The sequence below is a fragment of the Acinonyx jubatus genome, chromosome A3 (genome assembly GCF_027475565.1).
Source record: "Acinonyx jubatus isolate Ajub_Pintada_27869175 chromosome A3, VMU_Ajub_asm_v1.0, whole genome shotgun sequence".
Classification (NCBI taxonomy): Eukaryota; Metazoa; Chordata; class Mammalia; order Carnivora; family Felidae; genus Acinonyx; species Acinonyx jubatus.
This window is the reverse complement of record NC_069388.1, coordinates 26,386,715-26,413,452: the sequence shown is the minus strand read 5'-3', so window position 1 is coordinate 26,413,452 and position 26,738 is coordinate 26,386,715. Positions and strand designations below refer to the sequence as shown.

Genomic DNA, 26,738 nt, shown 5'->3' with positions numbered 1-26,738 from the left:
ACGGCGAGTTTAAGCCAGTAATGTCAGGGCCTGGACTAATGAAGACTTTGAGAGACTCCTCTCCTTGGCAGAGAAGCTGAGGGCGCGTCTGTGTTGTACACAGGGGACTCTATGTTAGAACGAAGAGAATTTCTATGAACATGCAAGGCACCATACACCACTATAGGGAGAATAATAAATATTTTTCTTCGGTTAAAGTTTTGGGGAGGTCCAGGTGCGCGCCGTTCTGTTACCTGAAGCGACTCCTCATCTCCTCAGTCGGTACCACCTCTCCCGAATAATTTGTAGTCGAGCGCTCTGGGCTTTGTAGTAATTTCCTTATTAGAGTTGTTCCACGGGGGCTCGCGCAGTTGCTTGAGACTACATTTCCCAGGAGGCTCGCGGGCCGGTTGTTTGCTTGTCCCTCATCATGACTTCCGGCGTCCCGGCGCACTGCGGGGCCAATCGGGAGGCTAAGACTGCCCATTCCTGGCACTCTGATTGGTGCATTCGACTAGAGAGCCTGGGTTCAAATTTTCAACGGTACTGAATGAGGCCCGCGGCGGGTGTTCCGGATGCTCGGTTGTCAGAGCTGAGGTGAGGGGAGCCTTGGGGAGAAACGGGGAGCAGCTAGGGGTGCGGGGCTGCTTTCTCTGCTGCTGTCTGCTGCTCTACCTGGTTCTCGAACGGCTGGAGGTCGCTCGCCTCTAAGCCCGTAGTGCGGCCCGAGCGTCTTGGCCCGGGCTTCACAGGCGGCGGCGGTGGTGTGTGTGTGTGGGCTCCGTCTTGGCCGGGCCGAGAGGGAGCTAGACTTCGGACCACCGCTTTCTTGGTGACAGGATTTTCCCGTGAAGTGTGGCCGGACCGAGGCTGGCGGGCTGCGTCTCGAGGTAGAGACGGAGGCCGGCCGTGGGAAATAGGGGGAAGGAGGGTTGGTGGGAGGTTGTAGGCTAATAACGGTAACGACCATTGTTACCACGAAGGGATGAAATAAGCATTCGCTGGAGTGAGCACTCTGCGTGCGTTTTCTCGTTCAATTTTCGCACCAAGCCGATGAAGCAGGCGCTCTTCGTAACCCCCACTTTATAGAGGAGGAAACAGGCCCAGATTTCAAGAAATGGGTGCAACAGTAGCCCCGCCCTCAAGGAGTGTGGCTTCGGTGGAGGAAAACTGATGTCGGCACAGGCAACTGCATTTAAAAACTATTGTGTAAGAAAGAAAGGTAATAGATATGGTGTGAGAATTGCGGGACAGGTTAATTGCAGTTGGAGTTGTCTTTCTGTTTGGGGTTTAAAATTCATCCTGTTTTATCTGTATCTGCTTAGCCCTCCCTCTTTGTAACGAATAACTAGGTATTCTTTCCTTTCTAATTTTCTATCCTAGAACGTTTCTAGGTTGGAGAGGAAAGGAAAAGTGTGAGCCAGACTATAAAAAGCACCCCCCCCCTTTTTTTTGATGTATGGTTTCTTTGTCTCACATACAGTTTTCTAGTAGTTAAGTACCCAGGACTTTCCCCAATCAGTCTTGCTTAGGACCAGACAGCGTCCATCGCTCTCCTGATCTTGCTCTGAGGTCATTGCTTTATGTACTCCCAGGTTCATTCCGTTTTACCTTGTCTTGACATCCTATGACCTTTCTTTGTATTTGTCTCACTCATCGGATGTCAGAATTTGAATTATTTACTACTATGATAAGGATATTCTTCTGTTGTGTCGTCAGCGTATCATATCATAACCCCTGTCCAGCCACCCCTAGATCAGCCTTGGTTGTTTTGGAGTAACACTGTTGGTGTGGTGTGTTAGCTCAGCATTAAGTTGCCACTCTCGGGATAAAAGTTATTGTTGCTCCCAGCTCACTTAGCTAATTAATTGACTTTTTGAGGGTGTACTGTGCGCTCAGATTGGTATTAGATACTATGGGTATTCAGATGTATGATGTTCTCGTGAGTTTTCTGGTATGTTTGAGGACAAAGGACTGATTCAGATTGACAAGTGACAATCTGAACAAGACACGACCGAATTGGAGTCCTCTAGTGTTATGTATTGTAGGCGCCCTGGCAATGTAGAGGTGAGGGAGATCAGTGAGGCTTAAGACAAGCAAGGCGTGTCTTTGTGAAGCAGAGGGGACACAAACTGGCTCTTGGTAAGCAGAGTGTGGTTAGACAAGAACTAGAACAGTCTTGGTGCACAGAAGTTGCCCACTTAATATCTGCTGTATTGGATAGGCAAGAGGGCATTATCTAAATTGACTACACAACTGCACATATGAAAAACTGGATGACTTCAGCTAGGTCGGTCAATTTGTTTAAATTTTAAAATTATTTAAGTGATGCTTAAGTCTGTGTGTTCCAAGGTTAATAAAGTTGACTTATCCTACATTTGCAATTAAGCTTCTCCGGGAGACAGGATTAGGTGAGAAAGTCCTTCATTTTTTGTTTAGGTGCCAGGAGATGATGAGTTCTTCTATGTCCCCTATATATTTTTTCCTTTCAGCCTCTCCTGGGTCTTTTCCCTAATCCTTTTTGAATTGCTGGTGAAGGAAGGAAGAGGAGAGACCTAAATGCCCTTTGGCAAACTGAATTGTCTTTGCAATGAGTAAAGTTAGGAAACAGAATTAATTGACTACAGGGAGACTGAACAGCCCATTCAGTTCTGTAAATAGATCTGTATTTGAGACAGACATAGAGCTCAGAGGTTTTAAGGTACTTGGTGCAAAAAGTATAGATAACTGGGAGGGGTTCTGGGTTTGTTTGCACAGAGAAACTTGATTGGGGAGCAATTAAAGATTAGTGAGAAAGGAGCTTACTTTGGAAATATATAAAAAATACTATATCTACTCATTTAAATAGAAAAAGGTAGTAAAAGTTTTTTTATAAGTGTGCCTACTTATAAGTGCCTACTTTATAAGTGTGCTTACTTATTATAAGTGTGCCTACTATTTGTCCTGAGGTTTGAATAGAAATGTACTCTATTACTCCTTGGTGTCAGTGTTCCTAAATTGAAAGATTTGGAAAGGTAGTTTTAAAGTGGGAATATATAATGTCAAAGACACCAGAAGACGGCAAATGTATACTAAAATTTAAGCTGAAATGACAAATTAAGAAGTTTGGCATTTGGGGTAGATTTATGCTATTTAGAACTTAGCTCTCAGAAGCACTCTTTGGTTTGGAGAGTGGCTGGCTATCTCTGGTGTTATGCAGCCCCTTCCTATTCTCTGTTAACCATCTTTACTACAGAGATCATGAACCTGTTATATCACCTTTCTGTTTCTTCCAGGTTCTTGATAACAAGTACTTGCTAGACTTCAGGACTTCAGAAGAGAGGTGAAAGAGTACATTGCAACTCTAAGTCAAGTCTATAGGCAGGTGGACTGACTGATGGATTAAACCACAAGTAAAGCTGAGTCTACAGTGAGTTACATTAAAAAGGAATAAGAGGAACATTAATATATTAGCATCAAAAGTGTTTAACTTTAGGGGCACCTGGGTGGCTCAGTCAGCTAAGCATTCAACTTCGGCTCAGGTCATGATCTCACAGCTCGTGGGTTCAAGCCCCACATTGGGCTCTGAGCTGACAGCTCAGAGCCTGGAGCCTGCTTCGGATTCTATGTCTCCATCTCTCTCTGCCCCTCCCCCCTTACGTTCTCTCTCTCTCTCTCTCTCTCTCTCTCTCTCTCTCTCTCTCTTTCTCTCTCTCAGAAAATAAATAAGTATTAAAAAAAATTGTTTTAAAGTGTTTAACTTTAGGGGTGCCTGGTTGGCTCAGTCGGTTAAGCGTCCGATTTTGGCTTAAGTCATGATCTCATGGTTCGTGGGTTCCAGCCCTGTTTGGGCTCTGTGTTGACAGCTCAGAGCCTGGAACCTGCTTTGGTTCTGTCTCCCTCTCTCTGCTCCTCCCCTGCTTGGTCTCTCTCTCTCTCTCAAAAATGAGTAAACGTTAAAAAAATATTTTAAAGGTGTTTAATGTATCTTAAAAAGTAACATATTTGGGGAAAAAATTATTTTTTCTAAGTTTATTTACTTAGAGCGAGTACAAGTTGGGGAGGGGTAGAGAGAGAGAGGGAGAGAGAGACTCCCAAGCAAGCTCCAAAATGTTGGCACAGAGCCGGACCCAGGGCTTGAGCCCACAAACCATGAGATCACGACCTGAGCTGAAATCAAGAGTCGAATGCTTAACTGATTGAGCTACCCAGGCACCCCAGAAAATTTATTTAATATGGAAAAGCAAAAGAAATAAATATGATTCACTATTCTACCTCTTAGATAAACTATTGCTAACATTTGATAGATTTCTTTCCAATTTTTTTTCTGTGCCTGTATTTGGTTTTAAAAAATCATACACTAGGGGCGCCTGGGTGGCTCAGTCGGTTGAGCGTCCGACTTCGGCTCAGGTCATGATCTCGCGGTCCGGGAGTTCAAGCCCCACGTCAGGCTCTGGGCTGATGGCTCAGAGCCTGAAGCCTGCTTCCGATTCTGTGTCTCCCTCTCTCTCTGCCCCTCCCCCGTTCATGCTCTGTCTCTCTCTGTCTCAAAAATAAATAAATGTTAAAAAAAAATTTAAAAAAAAATCATACACTAAAAACTTTCATTATTTTTTTTCAACCTGATTAGGTTATGAACATTTTTTCATGTCAATAAAATTTGCTACAACATAATTTTAATGGCTACATGGTAGTCCATTAGATGGTTCTACCATAGTATTTTATGCAGTGAAATCCTTGGTGAAAAGAATGCATATTTTCAAGACTTTGGTACATAATACCAATTGCCTCATGGGAGAATTGTGCTGATAAACATACCCACTTAGTAGTGTATATTCACACAGGCACAAATTTATATTTTTAAACTATGTAATACATTCACGTGGCACAAAAATAAAAATAATATAAAAATATTTATAGTTAAAAATCTTCTGTCACTGTCTGTCTCACTTCCTGGCATCTAATAGGTAATCAGTTTTTGAGGTTCTTAGGTACATGTGTATCTACATCCCAAGAAAGATACCCTTTGAAGGATGTAAATCTTTACAAGACTGAGTGATTGAGGTTTGACTAGGATTGTAACCTCCTGTAGCCCCACTGTCAACCCTTACAAAACTCTTTCAGCTTCTTGTGTTGGAACAGCAGAATACTTGGATATTCTACAAAGATTTCCTTTTACTATTCTACAGAGATCTGTGTTATTATTTGGTAATAATATTGCCATTATTTGGTAAATGGCATCATTGATTTTTATCAAGGTCCTATTAGTTGTATAAGAGTAGATTAGGGTTTACAAAGTTCTGTGGATAAATTAAATCAGAACTGAGTTTGTAATCCATAACTCACAAGTTTGGGAGAGAGTCGATAAAAAAAAACTACATTTGCTTGAGGTTTCTGGACAGTGATGAATTACAACAAGTGTCCATGTGTCCTGTGCTGACTTCTGAGTGCTTAGACAGTGAGGGATTGTCATTGGATTTTAAATTGACCCAATTTTGGAAGCTTCATGGATCTGTTTCGGTAAACAGATCCAATTTCAACGTAGAAGTTAGCAAACATAAATGTGGAAACACAAAGTCCATTTACTTCCTTCAGACTTAGTTTGTGACTTTGATTAACAGTTAAAATGACATGCTGGATTATGTTGCCATTTACTGACTCCTGCTAATCCCTTATGTACAAAAAAAAAAAATGTAGGTAAGATGAAAATAACTCAACTCTATTTAACTTGTGGTTCGGTAACAGGATCTCTTTTCCCTTGTGAAAGTAGGAGAGGGTGTCCCTGGGGGAATGGCACCATTTGGGATGGGACCATTTACTAACTGCACTTCTAATGAAGTCTTGACTTACTTTGTTTACTATGTTACCAGTTGTTTAAGTCATGATTTTTCTTCCAATAGGAATAGGTTAAGATGCAGCTCCCAAACTGGATAGTGAAGTGCTTGAGAGCATCTGTCACACCAAAGTCTTTGTTTTGTTTAGGAGCTGCCAGTCCACTGTTCCAGCTTTCCTTAGACCTTACCCTTTTGCAGTTTTCCCCCACCTCCCCTGAACCTGTGCTTTTTGATTTATAGAGCTTGTCAAGGCTAGTTATTTTTGGTTTGAGAGTGAAGAGGGACAGGACATGATCGAGGTTAATTTCAGGCGAATGTGGAAACAAATTACATTGCTTCTTTTGCAATCTTCCTCAGTTGTGTGCTTTTCCCTCATTTGTTTCCCTTTTCCATTTATCTCTTCCCTTAGAAAAAGTCAGTATTCATCCTTGTAGAACTCTGTAGGTCTGTCTGTGTCTGGTTATCTTGTTGTTGCTGTTGTTCTTTGTGCATTTCTTTCTTTCTTTCTTTCTTTCTTTCTTTCTTTCTTTCTTTCTTTCTTTCTTAAAATTTTGATTTGAGTATAGTTGACACACAATGCTACATGAGTTTCAGGTGTACAACATAGTGATTCAACATCTCTGTAGGTTATGCTATGCTCACCACTGTTTGTATCTTTTATGCATCACTTCCACCAGGTACCCTTCTCTGACCCTCCTGTTCCCCTTCTCTGCACTTCCATAGTGCCTTTGGTTTTCTTCTATTATATCACGGGTCACTGTGTACCACAATTGTCTGTATTTTCCACTCAAATGTGAGTTTCTTAAGGGAAGAGATTCTATATATGCTTTTAGTCTTTGTTTTTTGGAAACAAAAATGAGCTATGTGATATGATGATGGCACTTAATAGGCAGTTCTAAAAGGAAGCTAAGTGGTTCATAATATGGGAGAGGCTTTTTCCTCAGTTCTGTTGTTGGATTATTGGTCTGAAAGAGCTATTCACTCAAATGGTTTCTAGTTTTGCAGGAATCTAGAGCTGTGGTAGATTCAGATAATTTTGAAATGTGAAGCTGATTCTCTTCCTTGGCAGTCTGATTTGTTTGGGAGAATGTGGTTGACGCATGTGCCTTTTTTCTTTCTTTTTTTTTTTTTTTCTTCAGTGAGACCTGTTGACAGAAATTCAATCTTGATAAAGGGGTGCAGGAAGGCATCCAGTTCCCATCATGCCTAGGTCTCTTTCATTTAAACAGTTGGCCCAGACTCTGGCCTGTTCCATTTCCCACTAGGCCTTGTGCTTTTTAATTTTTGAAGGTTTTACATCTTAATTTTATTATTTATGGGAGAAGCAGTGTGGTAAAACCGGCATAGCCGAGTAGTTACTTTTGGTTTTGTTCATGTACTTGTGCTATCACCTTTTGTTGAAGAGAGTCAGACTTCTCAATGGATTTGTATTTTGCTTACTTTTTCCCCTTTTTGGGGGGAGTTGGGGAGGTGGGAATGGTCTCCTGAGTTGGCCATACTGGACCAAAAATAGCTTTTAAAAGAAGCCTTTTTTTTTTTTTTTTAATTTATTTATTTTGACACAGAGAGAGAGAGTGCACAAGCAGGGGAGGGGCAGAGAGGAAGAGAGGAAATCCCAAGCAGGCTTCACCTATTGTGGGGCTCATGCTCATGATCTGCAAGATCATGACCTGAACTGAGATCAAGAGTTGGATGCTTAACTGATTGAGCCACCCAAGCATCCCAAAAAGCTTTTTTAAAAAATGGTCATGTTAGAAAAATAATATTTCAGTTTTAAAATTTCACCTAAATAAAGATTAAGCATATTTAGGTTTGAGCCCCTTGCCTTTTGACCCCCATCAATCAAATGCACTCCTAGACCTCAGAAGACATTTCTTCTTCTGATGCTTAAATACTGTACTCATGATCTCTTTTACTCTATAATATCCACTGAGAGGTTCAGACTAACTTCCGTCTTATAAATAGCAAAAACTTTATATGCAAGAGTACAAACTAATAAAAGAGAAATTAAGAGGTGGTGATTTACTTTATGGGATGATTTAGCTCAGAGTTTTCCCGGTGTATGTATGTATTTACTTATTTATAATTTTTTTAATGTTTATTTTTGAGAGCGTGAGCAAGCACACAAGCGGGGGGGGGGGGGGGGCAGAGAGTGAGGGAGATACAGGATCCGAAGCAGGCTCCAGGCTCTGAGCTGTCAGCCCAGAGCCCGACGCCGGCCTTGAACCCATGAACCATGAGATCATGACCTGAGCCAAAGTCGGACAATTAACCAACTGAGCCACCCAGACCCCCTATCCAGTGTATTTAGAATAGGGTTTTTAATTTAGCAGTGTTCTTTTATCAACAGCTTCTCAGGATGCTTAGTTTTGTGTAAAGCAGAGTTAATTTTTGCATTTGACTGACAGTATGATTTGGTTATCTACCTCATCTTTGAAGGAATATTTATAGGAAACACCTGTACATTATAGCGACCTGAGATTTTGGAATCCCACAGACCTGGTCTTAAAACTTAACACTGCTACATACCTAGTTGGTGATCGTGGAGTGGCTTAATTACTCTGGGCCTGTTTCCTTATTTGTAAAAAGGTGATGATGATATCTACTTTGTATATTTTTAATGCACTTTAAATGTGATGGTTTCTTAATTTTAAAAATGTATTTATTTTTCAATTTTTCTTTATTTAAGTAATCTGCACACCCCCTGTAGGGCTCAAACTCATGACCCTGAGATCAAAAGTCCTGTGTTCCTCCCACTGAGCCAGCCAGGTGCCCCAAATGAGATGATTTATGTAAAGTGCCTAATAAAGTGGTTGGCCTGTAGTAAATAGTATTTGGAAGTTATTGTCTATAAATGGTTTTATCCTTTGTGCCTTGACATTTCACATTGATCTACATAAATCTCTATTTTTTAAAATAAATATGAGAGGAAATAAATAAATAAATAAATAAATAAATAAATAAAAATATATACTCACACGCACACAAAGAGGCACCTGTCTGGCTCAGTCGGTAGAGCACACAACTCTTGATCTTGGGGTCATGCCCTACCTTGGGCATAGAGATTACTGAAAAAAAAAATTAAGTAAATAAGAGAGGTTAGTGGATAAGGACACATCCTTTAGGGCCTACTTGAATGCAGATGCTGGCTCTGCTATTTCTTAACTGTGTGATCATGAGTAAGTAGTAAATCTCTCCTTGCCTCAGTTTCCTTGTCTATAAAATGAAGACAATAATAGTACCTACTTCATAGGATTTTTGTGAGGATTTAGTGAGTTAATTAATACATGTAAAACATCGCCAGGAGTGTCTGGCATGTCATAAGTACTCAGTAATTATTAGCTATTATTATTATTATTTTTTTTTTTATAATTTTTTTTTTTTAACGTTTTGTTTATTTTTGAGACAGGGAGAGACAGAGCATGAACAGGGGAGGGTCAGAGAGAGGGAGACACAGAATCTGAAACAGGCTCCAGGCTCTGCACTGTCAGCACAGAGCCCAACGCGGGGCTCGAACTCACGGACCGCGAGATCATGACCTGAGCCGAAGTCGGCCGCTTAACCGACTGAGCCACCCAGGTGCCCCAATAGCTATTATTATTTTTAGGTTTATTTTGACAGAGAGAGAGAGAGAGAGAGCATGAGCAGTAGAGGGAGAGAGGAGAGAGAGAGAGACAGAATCAATCTTACTTAAGTAGGCTCCATGCTCGGTCCAGGACCCAGACACAGGACTTGATCCCATAACTGTGATCATGACCTGATCTGAAATCAAGAGTCGGATAGATGCTCAACTGACTGAGTTACTCAGGTGCCCCATTAGCTATTATTTTTAACTTTTTTTTTCAAGTTTGTATACTTAAAAAAAAAATTTTTTTTTTAATGTTTATTTTTGAGAGAGAGAGAGAGAGACAGAGCATGAGCGGGGAGGGGCAGAGAGAGAGGGAGACAGAATCTGAAGCAAGCTCCAGGCTCTGAGGTGTAAGCACAGTGCCACCTGATGCTGGGCTTGAACTCGTGAACCTCAAGATCATGAGTCAAAGTTGGAAGCTTAACTGACTGAACCACCCAAGTGCCCCACAAGTTTGTGTACTTTTTATTAAGTCAATACTCAGGAGCATTTTGTTTTTATAAAGAAACATTAAAAAAAGAAATAATGTGTAACATTTGGATAAGTGAAGTTAGTAGCCAATTTCAGACCCTGTAAATGGGAAACTTTATTTCCAAAAATCAATAGATTTAACAATTATTGCTGGATTACCAAGTGTACTTAATAAAAATCCCAGAAAGTGCAGTGATTTATGGACTGTAAATGCCACTTTAGGGGGAAATAAGTACTGCTTAACCAGTTCTTTAAACTGAAAAGATATTCATTTATATAATAAGATGTATTCAAAGAGTTCGTATAGTGAAAAGTCTTCCCCTGACTCAGAACCCCTAGCTTTCTTCCCAGACCCAAATACTGTTAACACTTCTGTGTCTCCTTCCACAATAATCTATGTATGTACAAAAGTATACATGAGTATATATTACCCCTTTCCTTCTTTTTAACATGAATGAGAGTATGCACTTCTACATTTTACTTTTCTCACCTAATAGCCCTTGGAGCTCATTGTGTACATATTACCACATATGCAAAGTTATCTAATATTAAATTCTCTAATATTTTATTATACGATTGTACCCTAATTTATTCAAACAGTCTTCTATTGGTGGAATTTTTGTTTTTAGTTTTTTGGCTTTTATAAACAATGCTATCGTGCACTTTCTTATACTTACGTATGCATAAGTACATATCCGTAAGATAAAGTTTTACAGTTGGCAAGACCTATCAAAAACATGCACTTGCTCTCCAAAGAGGGTAACCATGTAGCTCCATAATTTAAAAAAGAAAAAAGAATGTGAGGGGTTATATTTGAATACTTTCCAGGTGGTTTTTTCAGTGGCATGCTTTGGTGGAATCATGGTTTTTAGGAAGCTAAGTGGGGTTGTTGCATTACATTCCTGCCTCTTCCCTCCCCCAGCTTTAGTTGTCTTCATTGCATTCCTGCCTGGGAAGTGTTCCCAGTGACCTGGGTTAGGCATTAAGATCATGGGAATCCAAGATTTTCCCATGTCTTCCAGCATGTTTGTTCACAAGAACAGGAAAACTTCCTTGCAACAGGGGAATTTTAACCACTGTCAGTCACTGGGGAATCTTTCAGTGAGGGTCCTTTGAATATAGATATGGTCAAGGGGAGGAGAGGCTGTGATATCTTATAGTAGTGCATTGTATAGTACTTGAAGTGCCTTCTCATGTTTATGGGAAGTAAGTAGGCAGAAAGATACAGTGCCTCTCCTGTTGTTCTACACATGTAGTAAATGCCAGAGACAGGTCTAGAATTCTGGACTTCTTTGTTGGGATTGTTTTGGGCTATAAGTGACAGAAAATGTGACTATAATGGCTTATTCAAAAAGAGTATTGTCTGGAGGTAGATGGTTGCTGATATTTGATCAATGGTCAGTAGCTCAGCAATATCAGGGCCAGTGTTACTTTTTTGGCCATCCACTTGTATACACGATAGCTGCTCTATCTCTAGCTATTACATTTGCCTTTAAGGCAAGAAGGGTTGAAGGGAAAGGGCAAGAACAAGGGCTGTGGCTATATCAGGAAAGTAAGTTTTCCTGTAAATCCCTCAGCATATTCCTACTTCATTCTCATTGGCCAGAACTGTTCTGGCTACACTAAACTTAAAAGGTGACTTTTGTTATGGTGTGCTTCCTACTATTTTGATGATGTTCAATGAAACATATTTAATCAGTTTGACTTAAGTGATATTAATTTCTAATTCTTTTTTATTTTTTTATTTTTATTTTTTAACGTTTATTTATTTTTGAGACAGAGAGAGACAGAGCATGAGTGGGGAAGAGTCAGAGAGAGGGAGACACAGAATCTGAAACAGGCTCCAGGCTCTGAGCTGTCAGCACAGAGCCCAACGCGGGGCTTGAACTCATGGACCACGAGATCATGACCTGAGCCGAAGTCGGCCGCTTAACCGACTGAGCCACCCAGGCGCCCCAATTTCTAATTCTCTTTATATTTAGAGTTTATAATTTAAATATTGTATACTATCTTATTTTTTGAGTGCGCCAGAACCTTAGCTCCTATCTAGATTTTAAATTCCTTTGTGTCTGAGACTAGATCTTCTACTTTTTGTGTAAGACATAGTCTCAACTTGAGTATTAATGAGAAAGGAGCTCCGATACCATTAAGCCCATATTTAAGGCCCCTAGTGAGTGTATAAGAGTGGACTGCTAACAAATAACTTAGTGAGTTAAATTGATTAATGAAGGTAGACATAGAGAGTGAAAACTTTAAAATGAGAATAATAAAGACTCCTCTATTCAGGGCAAAAGACTATGGAGAATGGATTTACTTGGATATGCAGTACTCTTTTCTATGCAAATAGAGGCCATAACTATGTTAATATGCCTCTTTAATTCATAGGGTGAGAGGGCAGAACAATGTGGAAAGAACATTGTGTTGATGTTAGGAGCCTCAGTTTTGGATCTAGTTCTGCCTTTACATAATTGTATGATACTGGGCACATCATTCTCTCTTCAGCTTCCTCTTCTAGAATGGGAATAATAATTGCTGCTTTACAGGATTGTTGGAGAGTATTTGAAATACTATGTATTTACTACTTCATGGCACCTGGCACGTATAAGTACTTTTGGTAACTGTTTTTACCATGATCATTAGTATTATTGTTGTGTTGATCTTGGAAGAGCCTTTTTTGCTGTAATTAATCCTTATCTATAAACTGCAAAAGTTAGTTATTAAGATTCCTTCTGATTCCAAAATAATCATGTTTCTACACTAAGTGCCTCAACTGGGGCATTGTTATAAAGGTATCTGTGGAGTTCTGGCTGCATTGAGTTCATAGGAGAGACCGTGGAAAGATGAAGTTCTCTGGTGTATGGATTGATGTCACTATGTAAACCAAATAATTATTAGAATAAATGTTTCTCAGGCACTCAAGTACCTTCTGAATTACCCCAATCCACTGAGAGAAGCTAACGAAATACTGGCCAAACCACTGAGCAATGAAGTTGGGTGTAACTACTCTTATGATTTATCTCAGAGCATAGGTATAGTTGTATACTATAAAGACAATGAGTGCTGAGGGTTATTAGTGCCCAGAATTGGTGACATTGTGGGGAACTGGCATACCTCTGGTGATATAAGTTCCTTTTTAGGAACGGTTTTACAGTTTGTATCAAGAGTCAGCAAGTCCACTTCTAAGAATTTCTCTTAAGGGTAGGGGCTCCTGGGTGGCTCAGTTGGTTGAGCGTCCGATACTTCAGCTCAGGTCATGATCTCATGGTTCATGGGCTCGAGCTCCGCATTGGGCTCTGTGCTGACAGCTTGAAGCCTGGATGGAGCCTGCTTGGGATTCTGTGTCTCCCTCTCCCTCTGCCCCTCCCCCAGTCATGTTCTGTCTCTCTCAAAAATGAATAAACATTAAAAAAAAAAGGAATTTATCTTAAGGGCATACTTAAGGATGTGTACAGAAATTGAACTACAAGGATATTCTTCTAGTAGTATCTTTAAAGTGAAAATATTGGAAAATGCCTAAAAATAGGGGATATGTAAATTATAGTATAGCTGTCAGTTGATGAAATATCTATATATATATTGACATGGAAAATGCTCACAATATGTGAAGCAGATTTCAAATACATGTGTGTATATAGAGAAAAAATGAGAGAGAGAGAGACGGAGACAGATTGGAATAGTGTGGTATTGTAGATTATTATTTTTTATAGGAGCTTTTTTTATGATTTCTTTAATGAGCATGAATTTTTATAATAAAATAAAGGCTTAAAGGTACTTAATTTAATAAATGTGTATGCAAGTAATTAGTGGTATCTACTTCTCTTCCAAGATACAGAATACTTTAAAGTACATGTTGTTCCCTGGATGAAGACAAATGGCTCATTGGATTTCATAGGGAAATTATTTGCCAGTGAGTGTGTCCTTCAGACTGTTTTTGAAACTACTTCCAGATATTTTCTTAACCGTAAATGGCTAGAGTGGGGGCTGACTTTAAACCTACACAGGTTTCTACGGGAGAATGTAAAACTTTGTACACCGGAGCAGGGATGGGCCCATACCTTTGACTTGTTTCTTTGACCTAATTTACATGTCGTGCCTTTTATGTGTGTGTGTGTGTTTTTTTTTTTTTAAGATTTTATTTTTAGCAATCTCTCTACCCAGCATAGGGCTCAAACCTACAATCCCGAGGTCAAGAGTGGCATGCTCTACTGACTGAGCCAGCTGGGTGCCTCCTTTTATGTATTTCTTTATTTTTTTTTCAATTTTTTTAATGTTTGTTTATTTTTGAGACAGACAGAGTGTGAGCAGGGGAGGGGCAGAGAGAGAGGGAGACACAATCTGAAGCGGGCTCCAGGCTCTGAGCTCTCAGCACAGAGCCCGACGTGGGGTTTGAACTCACAAACCGAGGGACCGTGACCTGAGCCGAAGTCAGACACTTAACTGACTGAGCCACCCAGGTGCCTATGAAAATATTTCCAAGGAAAGAAAACCTGTAGTTGGCAAAACGTACTAAGTTTTTACTAGGTATAAGATACCCTTCTGAGAACCTTGATGGTTGAGGTATACACAAGTGAATAAAATCCGTCCTTGTCTTCAGGAATTTACGGTCTACTAGGAGAGGCATTTGCATAGTTAACTAATATAAAATTGAATGGTAAACAGCATTATGGCCTTGGAGAGGTAGCAATTAGTATGATAGGTAGAAATTGGGAAAGTTTGTAGAGAATTGAATTGGACTTTGAATAATGAGTAAGATTTTAGTTAATAGGTGTAAAATTTAATGGTGTGTTTCAGAAATTGGGTTATTCAGGGCAGAGAAAGAGTAGTGGGATGTGGGAGAGGCTAGAAGTGAAAAAATGGTAGGTTGAGGGAAAATAAAATAATGAATGTCAAACACCTAGTATGGTACTTTGCCTGGCATGTTGTAGGCACTCATCAAACTTTGCCTCCTTCTAATTCCAACACATTTATCTTCAGGAATATCTTCAAGTTACCAAAAAAGAAAAGTTAACTTTGGGGCACCTGGCTGGCTTAGCCAGTAGAGCATGAAACTCTTGATCTTGGGGTTGTGAGTTTGAGCCTCATGTTGGGTGTAGAGATTGCTTAAAAAAAAAAAAAGTCTTTGAAAAAGAAAAGTTAACTTTTAGTTTGGTTTGAAAAATAAGGTGTCTTGTCCAGGTTATTTTCAGAATTGCAAATGTGGTAGTAAAATCAAAGTAATTGCTGGGGAATCAGTACCTTAGATTAATGCACAACCAAGTTTCTGAACCATTTCTTTTCATTAGAAGGTGATCTGTTGAGAAGAGTGAGTACTGGGAAAAACCTGCTCTTCTGTGCCAAGGCAGGGGACAATGTCACAAGTTAAAACTTCTTATTCCTATGATGCTCCCACGGACTTCATCAATTTTACCTCTTTGGATGATGAGGAAGATACCCAAAACATAGATTCTTGGTTTGGTAAGTGTCTGCTTTTTCAGGCCATTTTAAGGGTTAGTAGCTTTCTTTGTTCTGAGTACCTTTCAAAAAAATAGTAGGAATTTCAAGAAAATAACTAAAATATAAATTATTTTCTACACCAGGATATTTTATCATTTATGATATGATAGAAATAATTGAAATGCCCAGTGTCTTAGGAGTGGGCTATCAGTGTTATTTTGCAGTTAGGAATAGTAAATATTTAAGCATTAGGGATATATGGAAAATCCAGATGAAACAAAGTTGAGTGAAACTCAAAGATTCAAAACATGTCTGTAGTGATAGCAGCCACATAAAAACTTGCTCTACTGCCATTGGGCATAGAATCTAGTATTACAGTTAGGATACTGACATTGATACAGTCTACCCATCTTACTCAGATTTCCCCAGTTTCACTTGTACTCATACTCATTTCTGTAGTAAGCTCTATGCAATTTTATCACTTGTGTAGGTTTGTGTATCTACTCCCACTGTCAAGATACTGAACAGTTCTAACATCACAGGCATTCTTGTGTTGCTTTTTTATAACTACAGTTACTGCCCTATTGCTTCCCCTCACTGATTCATTTTTAGCTGGAGGGATTATGCTACTCAGAACCCAATCCCCAAACAGAAATGGGATTGCCTGGTGTTGAGTCATATGATTTGATGCAAACCCTGACACCAGGCCAATAATAAATAAGGATGTGGTTATGTTTTTATAGTATTTTGGAATAATATGGTGAGACCAGTGATATGTCAGGCTAGTAGTTGCTAGGGTCCCTTCATTTTATTCTTTCTCATATACTTATCTTCTGTATTTAAAAAAAAAATGTGATGGGAGAAAAAAAATGAGTCCATTACAGCTGCACTTATCACTTACAGTGCAGTGTCCACGTGTGGTGGCACATGCCCTTCTCTTGCAAAAGGCCTTTAATGGTATCCGTTGGAGAAGGGGTCTGTTGGAAGTGGTGTGGAGGAAAGGTGAAGAGGACCAGCTGCCCTATAAGGATCTTCCCACGTCCTTGCATTACTGAAACCTTGAGGAAGACAACCCTGGGTTGTCTATCTTTTTTCTGAGTTTCTTTAAAAACAAGATAGAAAATATTTGTACAGCGAAACTGGTAAATACAGTGTCGAAGAAAAAAATTAATCCTACCATTCTTTCAAAACCACCTTGGTTCTAATACATTATTTTCTAATTCTCTTCCAAATAATCATATCTTTTTATACAGTTGCACTCTGATTGTACATGCACAGTGTTATTGCTGGAGCTCACCACATTCCTGAAGCTTCTGTTTGTTGGTAGGCAGTTGGTAGAACAGATGTTTCACTGCTTTGCCCTCACTTTTGGGCACAGGAGAACCTAAGGTAAAATCCCTTGGGAGCGCCTAGCTCTGTTCCATCCTCACACACCCACTTCTTACCAACCAGTTGAAAGAGAACCTCAACTCGAACAGACCATAAGATGTCTCTTGTAAGCCCTGCAGATCTTAATAGCTACAGTTTTCTTTAAGAGGAACATGATGTATTTAGGTGGTAGATTAGGCCAGTTCATGCTTATATGGTCCTAAATGTGTATCAAACAAAGATAAGTAGCTATTCACAATGCAGAGTCTGCACTTCTTTTCTGTAATACATTGTTCAGTGTTGCCAGTGTTACAGTGATAGTTTTTATAGTCTCTATCTCTGACGTATAATGTGTACTCATTTCATTTTGATCACAAGAACTTTGTACTTGCCAAATGTGCTGGAAGCGTACTAGTAGGGGCTTTAGGCCCCATTTACAAGTGCATAGGACTGATTTATTTTGCTTCCTTGCTGGTTGTTTAAATGATGCTCGTTTTTTTTCACAGAAGAGAAAGCCAATTTGGAGAACAAGTTTCCTGGGAAGAATGGCATAGGAGGGCTTTTTCAGGGCAAAACCCCTCTGAGAAAGCCTAATCCTCAACAAGCTATTGTCACACCTTTAAGACCAGGTAAGAAAGAACATCTTAGGAAAAAGCTCTTTGGTAGAATGGTGGAACAGTGTGTTATGGGCCTGAGGGATCTGGGGGAATTACGTAAATGTTGTATCCTTTGGTTTATTATTGGTGAAATGGGCCAGTTTCACTTTATGGTGAATGTGACACTAATGATGTACTACACTTTTTTTTTTTTTTTTTTTTTAATTTCTTGGAACTTAAGCTAACATAGACTTTCACTGCCAGATACAAAACTCTTTTCTTTTTATGACAAGGTTTAATATAACATAACCTGACTCTGGCTGGGAAACAAAGCAGTAGGAGAGAAGAATGTACTGCTTGTCATTGCACAAGAATTCTTTGAGTCATGTATCTGATTCTAAAAGATAATTGGCATTTAAACTGGTGGTTACTAAGTCTGCAGAATATTTTCTATTTGATCAGAACAAAAGCATTTTTAAGAGATCATAAATCCTTAAAAATTACTTTTTTGAAGTAACAGCCATATTTAGATATGATTCACATGAACAAATCACCCAAAGTGTACATTTCAGTCTTAAAAAAAAATTTTTTTTTTAATGTTTTATTTTTTGAGAGACAGAGAGAGACAGAGCGCAAGCAGGGGAGGAGCAGAGAGAGAGGGAGACACAGAATTCAAAGCGGGCTCCGGGCTCTGAGCACAGAGCCTGATGCAGGGCTCAAACCCACGAAGGAGAGATCATGACCTGAGCCAAAGTCAGACACCTAACCAACTGAGCCACTCAGGCTCTCCATCAGTGTTTTTCACAGTACAGTCATAGAGTAGTTGTACAACCAATACCACAATCAATTTAGAACATTTGAAAATTACTCTTAATGGATGAATCTGAAACTGGCTCCAATTAGACAGTTAAGTAGAGGAGTCATACCAGGAAATAGCTGTATTTCTAGCAAACTTTTGTAGTTTACAAAGTCTAAGCTGCTAGGATGACTTTCAAATAATTAACTCATGAGTACAGATGATATCTATTGAATTTGGGATTAGGGCAGGGACCCTGAACTTTTGCATCCATCATCTTAATTGCAGAAGGGGTTAGAACTGTATGGCATGTTTCACTTGTCATGCTTGGAATGCCTGTGGCCTCAGTGCTGCATCCTCAGGTAAATTACATTAGTTCATTAGGCATGGCAGATTTTCTGTTGCCTTGGTGGTCTTTGTGCTCTTCTTGAATTGAAAGAGTATGTACTGTTACCTAATTTGTCTGGACCACTTTCAGTTGAAGACTGTTTTGTCAACAGTGCCCCAAAGCAAGAAACTTCTGTTGGGTCTGTCATGTGGCAAAAACCATGCACATTGCTTACGTGCATGCCCCTTAGGCCCCTCAGAGTCTGTGTTCTTTCATATTACATATTTTCACCTGTCTTACGAGTGTTGTTCCCTCTGCATTCAATTCCTAATGTAATTGAAAAGTTCCTATTCATCATTCAAGGTCCAGCTCAAATACCCTTTTTTCTCTGATTCCTCTTATTGTGTTCTCAAAGCACTTTTCATACCTCTATTTTAATTTCAATTTTCTTTTGTGTTGCTAATACAAAAAAAATAATTGATTTTTACATATTAATCTTTTATCCTGCGACTTTCTAAACTCACTAGTTTTAGTAGTTTTTTTTTTAATAGATTCCATCAGATTTTTACATAGATGATCATATCATCTGCAAATATGCCTTTTATTTCTTTTTCTTGCATACTGTACTGGCTAGAACCTTTAGTAGGATGTTGGATAGGAGTGGAAAAGGTAGACATGCTTGTCTTATTCCTGTACGTTCAGGCTTTTACCATTAAATATGATGTTAACTGTAGTTTTCTTGTAAATATCCTTAATCAGGCTGAGGAAATTCCCATCTCTTCCTATTTGCTGATAATTTTTTATTTGGAATGGATGTGAGATTTTGTCAAATGCCTTTTCTGCTTATATTGAGATGATTATATGATCATTTTTCTTTTTTTGGTCTGTTACTGTGTTGAATTACACTGATTTTCCAACGTTAAGCCAACCTTGCATTTCTGGGATGAACCCCAATTGGTCATGATGGTATTTTTTCTTTGTATGCATTTTTAGGTTGTTTGCTACATTTCTGTTGAGAATTTCTGTATATATTTTTCATGAGGTATATTGGTCTGTAGTTTTCTTTGTGATACCTTTGCTTTGTTTTGATAAATACCTTACTCTATATATTCCCTTCTCTTCTTTTTTTTTTTTTTTTTTTGGAGGAATTTGTGTAGAATTAATATTAGGTCTTACTTAAATGTTTGGTAGAAGTCACCATTAAAGCCATCTGGGTCTGGACTTTTCTTTGTACAAAGGTTTTTTTTTAATTTTTTTTTTTTTCTTTTCAACGTTTATTTATTTTGGGGACAGAGAGAGACAGAGCATGAACGGGGGAGGGGCAGAGAGAGAGGGAGACACAGAATCGGAAACAGGCTCCAGGCTCTGAGCCGTCAGCCAAGAGCCTGACGCGGGGCTCGAACTGTCGGACCGCGAGATCGTGACCTGGCTGAAGTCGGACGCTTAACCGACTGCGCCACCCAGGCGCCCCTTTTAATTTTTTTTTTTAACATTTATTTATTTATTTTATTTATTTTTTATTTTTATATATTTTTTAACGTTTATTTATTTTTGAGACAGCGAGACACAGAGCATGAACAGGGGAGGGGCAGAGAGAGAGGGAGACACAGAATCTGAAACAGGCTCCAGGCTCCGAGCTGTCAGCACAGAGCCCGACGCAGGGCTCGAACTCACAGACCGTGAGATCATGACCTGAGCCGAAGTCGGATGCTTAACCGACCAAGCCACCCAGGCGCCCCAACATTTATTTATTTTTGAGACAGAGAGAGAGAGAGAGAGAGAGAGAGCATGAACAGGGGAGGGGAGGGGAGAAAGAGGGAGACACAGAATCTGAATGAAACAAGCTCCAGGCTCTGAGCTGTCAGCACAGAGCCCGACGCGGGGCTCGAACCCACAGACCACAAGATCATGACCTGAGCCAAAGTCGGACGCTTAACTGACTGAGCCACCAGGCGGCCCTGTAGAAAGGTTTTTAACTACAAATTCAAATTTTTAACACTCTCATCTTGAGTGAGTGTTGGTAGTTTGTATTTAAAATAATTTGTCCATTTCATCTAAGTTGTTGAATGTTCATAATGTTCCCTTATTATCCTTTTAATATTTACAGATTCTGTGTGGTATCACCTCTTTCATTCCTGATCTTGGTAATTTGTCTCTGTTTCCTAATCAGCCTGGCTAGAGATTTATTAGTGTTACTGATTTTCTGAAAGAACCAACTTTTGGTTTCATTGTTGTTGTTGTTGTTTTTCTATTGCTTTTTCTATTTCATTGGTTTTCATTCTTCTACTTACTTTGAGTTCAATATGCTCTTTTTTTTTTCTTAGTACTGCTTTAGTGGCATCCCACAATTTTGGTGTGCTCTGTATTCATTTTCATTCCATTCAAAATACTTTTAATTTCTTTACATTGCTATCTTCTTGATCCATGTGTTTTTTTTTTAATTGAGATATAATTGACATACAACATTGTATAAGTTTAAGGTGTTGATTTGATATGTTTATATATTGCAACGTGACTGACACCTCTATCATATCACATAATTATTTCTTTTCTCTCATTGTGAGAACAATGAGGATCTTGTCTCTTAGCAACTTTGAAGTTTATAATACAGTATTGACTATAATCTCTATGACTATTATTGTTGACTGTAATCTCCAGGATTTATCTACTAGTTCCAAGTTACCTAAGTGTTATTTAGAAGTGTGTATTTAATTTCCAAATACATGTGGCAGGGGGTGGCAGTTCCAGAAATCTGTTATTGATTTCTCAAGGTATTTAATTCCATTTGGTTAAAAAATATATTTGTGTGACTTGATCTTTTTGTATTGAGACTTGTTTCATGGCCCAGAATATGGTGTATCTTGGTAAATGTTCTGTGTGCACTTCAAAATAATGTATATTCTGCTGTCATTGGGTGGAGAGTTACATAAATGTCAATTGGGTCAAGTTGGTTGATGTTGCTCAAGTCTTCTATTTCCTATTGGTCTTCTAAGTGTACTATCCATTATTGAAAATGGATATTGAAATCTTCAACTATTATTGTTGAACTGTTTTTCCCTTTAATTTTGTCAGTTTTTCCTTCATGTATTTGGGGCTTTGTCATCATGTATGTATGTGTGTGTGTATATCTATATATACGCATACCACGTATGTATGTATGTTTGTAACTTAAATTTTCTTGATGAGTGGACTGCAACATATTTTTGTTAATGAAGTTTTATTGGAATACAGCCATGCACATTTGCTCATATATTAAGACTACTATATTCTTACCGATTTTTCTGTCAACTTGTTCCATAAATTAGAAGAGAGAGATTGAAATTTCAGACTATATTTATGAATTTGCCTAATTTTCCTTGTACTTTTTGCTTTTTATATTTTAAAACTCTGTTATTAGGTACGTAAATATTTCAGTTGTTACCGCATCTTGAAGAATTGACCATTTTATCATTTTGAAATGATTGTCTTTATCTCTGGTATTCTTTGCTCTGAAATCTGCTTTGTCTGATACTAATATAGCCATCCCAGCTTTCTTTTGATTAGTGTTAGCATGGTGTGTTGATATTTTAAGAACTTTTTTTGTAGGGAGAATATAAATTTTTTTATTCTATTTTAAGATTTTATTTTTAAGTAATGTCTACACTCAACATGGGACTCAAACCTACAACTTTGAGATGAAGAATCACATGCTGTACCTACTGAACCAGCCAGGCACCCCTATAAAATTTTTTATGTTAAATTTTTTATATTAAATTTTTAAAATTTAATCCTCTCTGATTTTAAATGGGGTAAGTGCCTCTGTTATAGCCTTGACACAATATATTATCATTTTTTTCTTTTTCTCCCCTCTAGGAAAAAATTTCTTTTTTTTTTTTTTTTTGTTTTGTTTAAAAATTTTTTTTTTAACGTTTTTATTTATTTTTGAGACAGGGAGAGACAGAGCATGAACAGGGGAGGGTCAGAGAGAGGGAGACACAGAATCTGAAACAGGCTCCAGGCTCTGAGCTGTCAGCACAGAGCCCGACGCGGGGCTCGAACTCACGGACCGCGAGATCGTGACCTGAGCCGAAGTTGGCCGCTTAACCGACTGAGCCACCCAGGTGCCCCAGGAAAAAATTTCTTTAGGCGATGAGCCAAATAATTGTTCTCTGGAATAAATAATGCATGAAATGTGTTTTCGTAGCCTGACTTTTCTTCCCTGTTATCTGGTTGGATTTTTTGTCTTTTGTCAAGGCTCTCAGTTCATAAGTTCATAAGCTATACCAGAAAATGCTATTTCTTCCATGAAGACTTTTTTTGATTATTCTTGTCTTATTCTTATAAGTACTTATTCTTATAGTACTCTTTTGTTTCTGTTTCATGATGGCCATGGTAACATCAGAATACGTTATGATAAAATATCTCCTTCCCCTTTCCACCCTTAGATTCCCTTTTCCCAAATGCTGTATTTTTAAACTCTTAACTGTTTTTAATTTGTGGAGGAGAGAAAAACAAATGGTTATACCCATAATGCCTAATAATATGATTATATCAGCATTAAAAGGCAGAGATACTTTTTTTCTGAGGTGATGACTTAGGCTGGCAGATAGGCCCTGGATACTTTGTTTCTGCTTCAAGCAAAGTAGATTTTATAAATTTATCTTCTGTGTAAGATTTCACTGGAACTAAAGGTTCCACTGCTTAGAGGAGCTTTATACACACACACGCGCACACACACACACACAATTTTAAGTCTAGAATTCTATGTTGTCATACACACACACACATGCACATACATATAGATGTGTCTCTCATATCTAGCTTACTTCCTTGGAATTTGAGTGCTGACTAGTTTTTGCTTTTCCACAGTTGACAACACTTACTACAAAGAGGCAGAAAAAGAAAATTTGGTGGAACAGTCCATTCCATCAAATGCTGCTTCTTCCCTGGAAGTCAAGGGAAACACCTCAAGAAATACTCCAGCACAGCCACAGAGGTAAGACTGTTTTAGGGCTCCAAAGTGGTTTTTATGTTAGTAATGTTCACAGAATAGTTACTGTCAGGGTACCTACTATGTGTCTCATACTATATTAGGCTCTTTATTTTACCTCATTTAATCTTCATAACATTTATGAATTGTAGGTAATATGCTTAACTTATTGATAAGGACTTAGAGGTACTAAGTTGCTTAAAGTTTACTGGTTCCAGAACCCTGCTATTTGCACTATCAATATGGATTGCACTTTATTTGTGTGGATATATGACAGACTTTTTTTTTTCCTATTTATATATTATAAGTAAACTTCATAAGGGCAAGCATTATGTATCCTTACTGTGCCTAACAGTGTCTGGCAGGAGCAGAAACTGAATATTTAAATGCTTGATGAATGAATAGATGGGTGGGTTAAACTGCAATCTTGGCACTGGTGAACTTAAAATAGTTAATGTCTTTGAATGTTGTATTTGCATCAGTATCTTTTTTTTTGATAACAAAAATACCATGTTTGGGAGCTGTCAGTATTAGTTGCCTTCAGATGGCACTAATCAGAAGAATATTCAGGTTAGGTTTTTTTTGTTTTAAACTTTCAACATCTAATAATTACCATCCACTCATAAAGTTTAAATTGTAAGACCGTTTATTGCTTTATACTTTGATGTTACCTAGAATATCCTCAAGGAAGAGGGATGACAGATAATATTATTTTATATTCAGAAGTGATAAAACTACCGTTTACAAAGCCTCATGCTGGTGTAAAGGTATTACCTTTTGAGATTGGTATCATACAAGCTTATCCTAAACTTTTTTGGTAAAGAAGCCCATTTTAATAAAAAGAATTCTGTGAAATTTCAGTGAGCTAGGCATATATCACAAGAGTCTTAAGAGATTGCTACTGGTTGATTCTATGGTTTCTGTTCCATGTTTAGATTGTAAATTGAGGCCTACAGATTCCTATAGATTGCTTCAGAATCCCGGAAACTGTTAGTGTCTTCACTTCTCTCTTCTGTATATGTATATGATTGCTAAAATTGTCTTTCATCCTGATTGAATGCTGAATGCCTTTTGGAAATGACGGTGTGAGAGGAAGCCAGCTACTATTAGAGACCTGAATGGTTTTTTGTTTTATTTTTAAGGCAGGTACTTCTACCACTCAAAACTTCAGTTTACTGAGAATAATCATATCCTCCAGGCTCCTTGTAAGAAAGGGCCAAATAAGATGGCATGTGACAGTACTTGGTAAATGATATTGCATTATGAAAATGCATAGTAAGTAAAACATTAGTGCCATTAATCTCAGATCTCAGATTTATCTGAGTCCAGAGTTACCTAATCGAGAAAGGAATGGCAGATGGAATAGGAAGGTGTAGATAGTCATACAAATTCCGGGGCACCTGGGTGGCGCAGTCGGGTTGGGCGTCCGACTTCAGCTCAGGTCACGATCTTGCGATCTCGCGGTCCACGGGTTCGCGCCTCGCGTCGGGCTCTGGGCTGATGGCTCAGAGCCTGGAGCCTGCTTCCGATTCTGTGTCTCCTTCTCTCTCTGCCCCTCCCCCCTTCATGCTCTGTCTCTCTCTGTCTCAAAAATAGATAAACGTTAAAAAAAAAAAAAAAGTCATACAAATTCCATTTTATTTTATTTTCACATGGTCTCAATGGATAGGCTAAAACATGTCCAAAACTTCTTTGACACAGAATAGTTAAGAGTCAATAAGGCCTTAGTGTGTAATAATAATTTTTCCATGGAGGTGTTGCTTTACCATAAATACATGTTTTAATTTTTGGCATCTCATCCCTTAGTCATTTCTCCCTAAAGACACCCAGCAATTCTTCTCTTGACTTCATAACATCATTGCTGACTTTAAATAATGTCCAAAATGGTTGTGTGTTCATGTGTTTTGCCTTCTTCCTTTCTAATTTGTATGATTCCCAGTCCCGTTTTTAAAAATTAACTAGTTTTGGGGTGCCTGGGTGGCTCAGTCTGTCGAACTTCTGACTTCAGCTCAGGTCATGATCTCGTGGTTAATGAGTTTGAGCCCCGTGTCAGGCTGTGTGCTGACAGCTCAGAGCCTGGAGCCTGTTTTGGATTCTGTGTCTCCCTCTCTCACTGTCCCTCCCCCACTTGTGCTCTCTCTCTCTCTCTCTCAAATAGATAAACATTAAAAAAAATTTTTTTTTAAATATTTATTTATTTTTGAGACAGGGAGAGACAGCATGAATGGGGGAGGGTCAGAGAGAGAGGGAGACACAGAATCCGAAGCAGGCTCCAGGCTCTGAGCTGTCAGCACAGAGCCCGACACGAGGCTCAAACTCACAGACTGCGAGATCATGACCTGAGCCGAAGTCGGATGCTTAACCGACTGAGCCACCCAGGCGCCCCTAAAAATTGTTTTAAAAAAGGTAAAAGTTAACTAACTTTACTGGGTAATAATTTGCATATAGTAAAATGTACAGATCTTGGCCGTACGATCTGATTAGTTTTGATAAATACATACTACCATGCAGCCATAACACCACAATCAACATATATAGTACATTTTCATCACCTCAAAAGTTCTCTCATCTTAACCCTTTATAGTTAATTCTTACTGCTTTTTCTACCTTCTCACTCTCTCACCTCCTACCCAGAGGAAAAACTGTTCTAATTCCTGTCACTGTAGATTAATTTTTTCCGTTCTAGATGTTTTTATAAATGAAATTTATGGTACTCTTTTATATCTGACTTCTTTTCACTTAGCGTGTGCTTTTGAGATTCATCCATGTCCTTTCATGTTAGTAGTTTGTTCCTTTTTTTTTTTTTTTTTAATTTTTAAATTTACTTTTGAGAGAGACAGAGAGACAGACAGTGAGCGGGGGAAGGGCAGAGAGAAAGGGAGACACAGAACCCGAAGCAGGCTCCAGGCTCTGAGCTGTTAGCACAGAGCCTGATGTGTGGCTCAAATCCATGAAGCGTGAGATCATGACCTGAGCCGAAGTCAGATGCTTAACTGACTGAGCCACCCAGGCACCCCAGTAATTTGTTCCTTCTTATTGCTGATAGTAAGTTCTGTTGAATGGATATGCCACAATTTATTTATCCATCTACCAGATGATGGGCATTTGGGTTGTTTCCATTTGGGGGCTATATAGAGCTGCTCTGAGTAGTTTTGAGGACATAAGTTTCTCTTGAGTAAATACTTAGGACTGCAATAGCTGGGTCATAGTGTTAAATGTATGTTTATAAGAAACGCCAGAAAGTTTTCCAAAGTGACTGTACCATTTACATTCCCACTGGCAGTATATGAGAGTTTCAGTTGCTCCGTATCCTAGCCAACATTTGGTATTGTCCGTCTTTTTAATGATATTTCATTG

At 38.8% G+C, this 26,738-nt stretch overlaps 1 protein-coding gene across 10 annotated transcripts in view; it reads left to right on the top strand.

Moving 5' to 3' along the window:
- The first annotated feature begins 437 nt into the window (after positions 1-437).
- Positions 438-26,738, top strand: part of TPX2 (TPX2 microtubule nucleation factor) — a 60,946-nt gene continuing 34,645 nt past the window's right edge. For 2 of the 10 annotated variants that reach the window (XM_027069811.2, XM_015084193.3), the window contains exons 1-5: positions 470-576; positions 3,255-3,388; positions 15,174-15,345; positions 17,199-17,321; positions 23,261-23,387. In XM_027069811.2, coding sequence (XP_026925612.1) covers positions 15,240-15,345; positions 17,199-17,321; positions 23,261-23,387 — 356 coding nt within the window. In that variant the 5' untranslated portion in view covers positions 470-576; positions 3,255-3,388; positions 15,174-15,239. Of the gene's footprint in view, positions 577-661; positions 870-3,254; positions 3,389-13,717; positions 13,799-15,173; positions 15,346-17,198; positions 17,322-23,260; positions 23,388-26,738 lie in introns of those variants that run through there. The other 8 variants (XM_053200109.1, XM_015084194.3, XM_053200108.1 and 5 more) reach the window with 7 other exon arrangements.